The sequence below is a fragment of the Hippocampus zosterae genome, chromosome 11 (genome assembly GCF_025434085.1).
Source record: "Hippocampus zosterae strain Florida chromosome 11, ASM2543408v3, whole genome shotgun sequence".
Classification (NCBI taxonomy): domain Eukaryota; kingdom Metazoa; phylum Chordata; class Actinopteri; order Syngnathiformes; family Syngnathidae; genus Hippocampus; species Hippocampus zosterae.
The window spans coordinates 3,709,093-3,716,421 of NC_067461.1; the positions used below are offsets into that span (position 1 = coordinate 3,709,093).

The following is a 7,329-nucleotide window of genomic DNA, read 5'->3' on the forward strand; positions in this document are numbered from 1 at the left end:
AGCAGCAAAAATAGACTTATGGAGCTGGAGCAGGACGCCTGTGTGCCCAAACCCGATTCCGCATACGCCTTTCGAATCAATGCGACTGATCCAGGCCAGAATTATTTAAGACTATTCACACAGTCGACCTGATTTTAACTTTTACACGTGGCGCATTTTCTTGTGCGGGAAAGGCAAAGTCTGAAAGAAAGATGCAGCGGAAGGGGCTTTGAAATTTATGAATTTTGACACCCAGGCCCCCCTTGATATTGCGATTTATTGCGATTGTTTCTTTTTTCACGGTGATCTTCCCTTAGATTTTTTTTTAAAGAAACACAAGACTGAACCACAAATAAATCTACATTACAATAAATAATATCAGATTTAGAATATATCAATGTTTTGGTGTTTTCAGTTAGTCTCACAGTAAAACAATGGCAAATAAATGATCCACGAATGAATATGAAAGGCAATTAATTTATTGACTTAAATTAAAGTTGTTATTTTACACCCTTTTGATCTTTTTAGCATTCACGACCACAACTTCACAAAAGTCTACCAAACAAGTGTGGTGGAAACACAAGTCAACACAAAGCAAACAAATCGGTGGTTTTATTATTTTAGCTCCTCTGAGTTTCAGGCCGCTTTCGACTAGCGTATAAATACTATATTTCAAGGTTACACCATTTTTTAAACAAGTATGCCTTTTTATTAATATTGTATGATTTGTATTGAGTTATTCTATTTCTGACTAATGCTCCACTTTCCACGCGTCCATGCTCACAATTCCTAATTCATCTTCTCGAACCACAGAGGGCGCTGTCTCACCGCTCTTCGCCATTCACTAAGTCCACTCCAGTTTTTCTTTTTTCATTTCTTTTTATTTTTTTAACACAAGTCAATTAATATCAATGAGCGAATATTCATAACACATCTACAACAACGAGGCCCAATCCGACGGATGAATTAAGCACATCGATTGGAGAGGAATAAATGACCGTGTAACCTTGGACGCGGACCTAAAAAAAAAAAAATCAATGGGTGAGAAATATGAATCTAATCGGCCTTTGGTGCAACACTGTAAAGAGTGTTGGTGGCTACATTTTTTTCCAGTACCATCTAAATTATTTCCGGGAACATAACAAGCAACATACAGAATGTTACTTCATTCTTCTTTTTTTTTTGCCAATCAACTTCAGCAGTTCTAATTAATTGAAAACCTGCACTCACCCCCACTCACACATTTTTAATATGCTTGAATTTATATTTTATATTCAAGTATATACTTTTTGTCTTTCATAAGTTTGCTTTTGTAAATTAGGAATTTCTCCATTGTGAGACAAATAAAGATGTTCTTATTTTGTAATTGCTCTTTAGCACATTAGTCACTTACAGTTTTACTGATTGAAAAGACGGTCGGGCGTATGAACAAAAAATGTCCACTCAACAGCCACTAGGCTATTAGGAACACCTGCCCCATATAAAACAATACACACACACACACACACACACACACACACACACACACACCCACACACACACACACAGCGCTTATTTTTATTCATTCATGTATTTTTTTAAAATGTACTGGATCACACTGCAAGCCGGTTCAAATATTTTGACTCCCTCTTAAGGTTACCAAAATATGAAACATTTCTCACTTCCGGTAATCTCACAAATCTCACAATCTACGGCCACGTGAACAAAGTAGCGTTAAATTAACGCCACCCTGACATGGTCAATCAGAAGCGATCATCATCATCTGTGTGAAGACCAAACGTTTTGTGTCACAAGATGCTGCGGCTGTCCCTAATGAAGTGTCCAATGAGCGTTGAGCTGCTTCCTTTTGGCGTTAACAGCCTGCTGCTCATTTGCTGCCTAACGGGACTTTATGAGAGCAATAACAGTCGGGCACGCGCGCGCGTACACGCGCACGCACGCCCAGCAGCCAAAGCAGGGGAGGATGTCCTCTCTCTCTCTCTCTCTCTCTCTCTCTCTCTCGTTCTCTCTCCTCCCTCCTCAAAGTCGCTGCCTTAATCCCATTTGCCATTGTGCGAGCGCAATCGCCTGTACTTTCCGCATTTAACTTGGATGACATTTTTATTTCGTCATTAGCATCATCACGCGCCCGCACAGCGTCTCGCGGTTCGGCGTTCGAGCCCCGGGATGATCCATCTGTCACGCCTGCGCACGGTCCCGCTACCCCTCCGCCGACTTCCGTCTCTCTAGTTTCATTTCACCGCCGAGCAAAGCAAAAGCAAAAAAAAAAAAAAACAACTAACAAACGAACAAACAACCCAACTCAAAAGAAAGAGAAACAAAACAACGAGCCTCCGCCGCCATGCCCGAGACCACGCAGGAGGCTCCGGCCAAGGACTCGCCCTTCTTTATCAAGAACCTGCTCAACTGCGAAAGCAAGCCGCCCACCAAGCCGAAGCCGCCTTCCCCGTCGCCGGCGCTGGCGGCCCAGCGGTCGGCCCTGGAGGCTGCCGGGGGCTTCTCCCTGTCGCAAGTGGCCGACTTCGGCTTCCCTCGCTTCGAGCTGCCGGCGCAGCGCTTCACTCTGCCCGCACACTACCTGGAGCGCACCTCGGCCTGGTGGTACCCTTACGCCCTCAACTCCACCGCGCACATCCACAGAAGTGAAGGTAAGACACAAGGATGGACGGATGGATAGATAGACCTCCACCAAGGTGTGTGATTGGAAATATTATACGCATCAATTCGAGTATTTGTACTTTTATGTACTGCCACAACAGCTAAAGAAAACGCCAAAGTGCTTGCAAAAATTTTTTTCTGGCTACTTCAAATTCAAGTAACCGGAAAAGGTTCAAATGAGGAGAATCTAGGTTTGTTCGTGTTCATTTTTGGGGGTTCTTTTTCCAAAATATGACCCCCCCCCCAAAAAAAAACTGCTTTCGATTTTTTTTTCTTTATGTATATTCTGGGTAATTCAGGTTCAGGTAATCGGAAAAGGTTGACTCAACTGTAGGGTTGTTCTTGTTGGTTCTAATTATTTTGTATTATGTTTCCCGAAAATGTTACCAAAAAATATGTGTTGGCATCCTGCTGCGTTATACGACTAATATGAATAATGATGAAAGGAGTTGTTTAGGCCCCCTGCATAATATTTAATTTTGTTCAGGAATTTTTATATCAAGGTGATTAAAAATCACCGCTGTATTAATTCATTGAATAAATGTAAAGAACAATAATTTCTTTGTTTCCTTCAGAACACATTTTAAATGGAAATCAAATGATATTGCATCGCCATTTAGGATGTGTTTTTGGAGTGTGTTTTCTCAAATATTTGTTTTTACGTCATGCGGCGAGTGATTAAAATTTGTCAAAATGGCGTCGGCGCATGAAATCCACTTTTATAACATGTCAACAAAATGCAGGATAGAAAAAATGCTGGCCTTAACACCCCCCGCCCCTTGTTACCCTCACGCAGCCGCCGCAGAGAAGCTGACAGCCAGGGACTCGTCCCCGACGTCGGGCACGGAGCGGGACTCCCCCGAACTGCTGCTCAAGTCCGAACCGGAGACCAAAGACGACGACGAGGACGACGACGACGAGCGCGCGGCTAGCAAAAGCGGCGACGAGATCATCTTGGAGGAGAGCGATTCGGACGAGGCCAAGAAGGACGAGCTGGACGACTGGAAGAAGCGCGACGACGACGGCGGCGGCGGCGGCGGCGGCGGCGACGGAGGAGACAAGAAGCCGTGCCGCAAGAAGAAGACCCGCACGGTGTTCTCGCGCAGTCAAGTCTTCCAACTGGAGTCCACATTCGACATGAAGCGCTACCTGAGCAGCTCGGAACGCGCCGGCCTGGCCGCTTCGCTTCACCTGACCGAGACCCAGGTGAAGATTTGGTTCCAGAACCGCCGAAACAAGTGGAAGCGGCAGCTGGCCGCCGAGCTGGAGGCGGCCAACTTGAGTCACGCCGCCGCGCAGAGGATCGTGCGGGTGCCGATCCTCTACCACGAGAACTCGGCGGCGGACGGCCCGGCTGCCCCGGCCAACGTGGCCACCAGCCAGCCGCTGCTCACTTTCCCGCACCCGGGCGTCTACTACTCGCACCCCATCGTCACCTCCGTGCCGCTGCTTAGACCCGTGTGAGAGACAAAGCGAGAGAGAGAGAGAAAAAAAAGAAAAAAGAAGAAAAAAAAGACTCCCTATTTTTGTACTCGATGAAGAAGCGAGCAAGAAAACCACTGAAAAGGCCCCTGACGGTCTACATGTGATCCGACAATTCAACCACATTGTTATTATATTATTATTACCGTTGTTATCATCATCTCAGGTGTACCTGCGAACACTGCCTAAAGAGTGTCTATTTTTTTTTTTCTTCTGTTATTTTGTTGTTATTTTTTTCTTGTAGGGGGGGGGTAGTTTTTGTTTACAGTGTGACCATGACTGGCTTATTCATTTAAAAAAGAACATTTTTTTTTCACAGTTATGTGCAATTCATCATCCCAAACAATAATAATTTGTACATTTGACTTGATTTGTTGTGACATGACGGCTGACAATCAAGGCACTCCCAACTGTACATGGCCGTGTTGTTTGTGTCATTAGGTTGAGGTTTTCCATTTTGCTGTATGGATTTATGTAAATGTAAATATTTAATTGACACGGAGATTTTTTTGTTTGTTTGTTTGTTTCTTTCTGTGTACGGAAACACACACATCGTTTCTTTTAATATTGTATTGATGAACCACGTGGTGAAATAAATGGAGACTATTCCCGATATTTCCTCCCCCCCTCCCTCCCCCTATTTATTGTTCATTTTTGCACACCGTGGCGTTGGGGCATGTTTGATTTTAATTTCATTCATGTTTTTGGGGGGCGGGGAGGTTGGGTGACAGGTGGATTTAAAAAAAAATACAGTTTGCATAAAAATGGGCCCCTTCAATTAGATGCGTAATTACCGCCATCTTGTCAAAATAATCGTCTGCAATGGAGCCACACGAGTGGGCATTACCGCGTGTGTGTGTGTGTGTGTGTGTGTGTGGGAGTTTCCACATCACCTTTGATGTTTCAGCATTTGTATTTTAATAAATGAGAAACATTTTTTTTTTAGATGAGCTATGTTATGTTTAAAAAGATGTTCAAGCCATGCACATTTATTTGGCAGCGGTTGGTCTGAAGCGCAGGTATGTTGAAGAGCATAAATGGAGAACATTTCCAAGATAAATTATTGAGCTGCTACTTTGTAACACACATGATCCGACAAGTGTTACCGGACACTTGATGCCACGAAATAGCCAAGGACCTCCTGTGTGTGTGCGTGTGGTGTGTGTGTGTGTGTGTGTGTGGGGGGGGGGGGGGGGGGTTAATTTAGGGAATTTTAGGACAAAAATACTAATTATTATTTTCCCTGTAGTCATTTAATTCATTTTCTTTCAAGGGACGCAATTATACATTTAAATGCAGTTTTTTAACGCAACATTTTTGGAGAAGTGAATATACAGTATTCGATTTCATTTCTATCAGGTGAATATTCTTTCTACGTGATTTTATTTTCCAATTAGAAGAACAATGAAGGCGGTTCAATCTGTTTTTGTGACATATTTATGCATCGGACCACGCGTGCCGCAAGGACGTGCCGATCTGAATTCGTGACACAGCGACACAAGAGTCTCTCTCTCAACATTAAGGTAAAGAATCATCATTTTGGTTTTAATTGCGCCGGGATGAAAGTTTGTATTTTCATTCAATGACTCTAAAATACATCATTTTTGTTTCCAGAATTGTCTCACTCTCTATCATGTGTGATTCACCCATCTTCATCCCGGTATAGTTTTCCATTCCGATTTGAATCGCCGTGCAGACTCAAAAATGTTGAGCGGCCCCTTTAAATTGACATCCGCGCTCAACTCAAGTATTGTCGCTTTTGTAGACGACATCCACTATTAATGACGGCACTAATAATGCTCGAAACGACTCAGTCTGCCGCGCACGATGACCTCATCACCAGACAATATGTTCCCTCCGATCCGATCGTCGCCATCATCATCATCATCATCGTTATCGACGTGCACCTTTAGCGGGCACGCCACACGCCACACGCTACACGCCACTCCATTACCGCAAATGAATAGATTAGACATTATTCCCTTCCTCTGGAACGCGCGCACACGCGCACGCGCGCGCGCACACGGGAGTGCAGCGCGTATCGACCGTCCGCGTCTGCACGCATGCATGCGTGCACATTGCGGCCGTTAAGTCAGGCCGGCTCGCGCACCTCGGCTGGGTGATGACCTTGATGTGGGCGTATAAATTGGAAATAAAATTACCACTCGATAATTTCCATTGTCACGCCCCCCCCAACCCCAAACAAAATAATCCCATTACATGATCAGGCATTTAGGGGGGGGGATTTTTAAATCGCATTGATGATTTGTAGGTCATCCAAAGCCTTACTCGCAGACATGTTTTCAAACAAGGTGTGCGTAAATACATTTGACGCCAACATTTTCCTTTCTAAAAAATGAAATGGGATCAGCCAAGGCGTTTTATGACAACATGCAAGCTACATCCGGGGCATTTGGCTTCACGCTCTTGCAAAATGTCTGAAGTCGTTCATGTTTTTACCTCTCCAAAGTGCGTAATTGGTTACGCCACGGGTATTTAGGCAGAGAGATCACCGGTGACGCGTCGAGACTTAGAGCGCGTGCGCGGACGCACGGCCTTGTTTTGGCAAAAGAATTCGCCACGTGATGGAAAAGCGAGCATCCGATTTTCATCAAGGTTCCATTAAGTGAAACATAGGTTGCGGGGCCGCGTCTGATTGGAACAGTTTAAATTTTAATTGTGTTTTTAATTTGACATATAGTTGCCGTGAAGAACCGCACCGGCTCGCACAACGGGGAGGGTGTGCGGTGTGGTTGGGCGTGAACAGGGGGGAGGGAGGCGTTTGGCGGTCGATTTTCTTAATTTCTCCCCGAGGAATTGATGAGTCTATCAGGGCAGTAGATTGGAAAGCCATTAAAAGTCAATGGTTAGCTTGTTAATTGGAACTTGATGGATAGGAGCCCTAAGATAGACGGTGCTGATCCAATCTTCCTGACTTTGTGTTTTCCAATAAATTACCCAGTTCATTTCCACACTCACATTACATAAATGCCGCACCTCCGGGGGCTCCGCTTGCATTTACAACTCTCTCACACACCCACAGCAGGGGAAAGAAGAGGAGGGGGGTAGGGGGGGGGGGAAGAAAGAAAGAGCACGGCACCTTTCTTTCTTGAATGAAAATCGAAACATCATCAACGTTTATACTTAGAAAATTTATCGATATCATTTTCTCAGGTAATTTCCTTATTCTAGATGCCTGACACGCCATGG

The 7,329-nt window shown here is 44.6% G+C and overlaps 1 protein-coding gene across 1 annotated transcript; it reads left to right on the plus strand.

The window, feature by feature from the left end:
• Positions 1-1,853: 1,853 nt before the first annotated feature.
• hmx3a (H6 family homeobox 3a) lies at positions 1,854-4,732 on the plus strand. Its single transcript, XM_052080891.1, has 2 exons — positions 1,854-2,627; positions 3,434-4,732. The coding sequence occupies exons 1-2, from the start codon at positions 2,321-2,323 to the stop codon at positions 4,099-4,101; spliced, it is 975 nt and encodes a 324-aa protein (XP_051936851.1). The 5' UTR covers positions 1,854-2,320; the 3' UTR covers positions 4,102-4,732.
• The last annotated feature ends 2,597 nt before the right edge of the window (positions 4,733-7,329 follow it).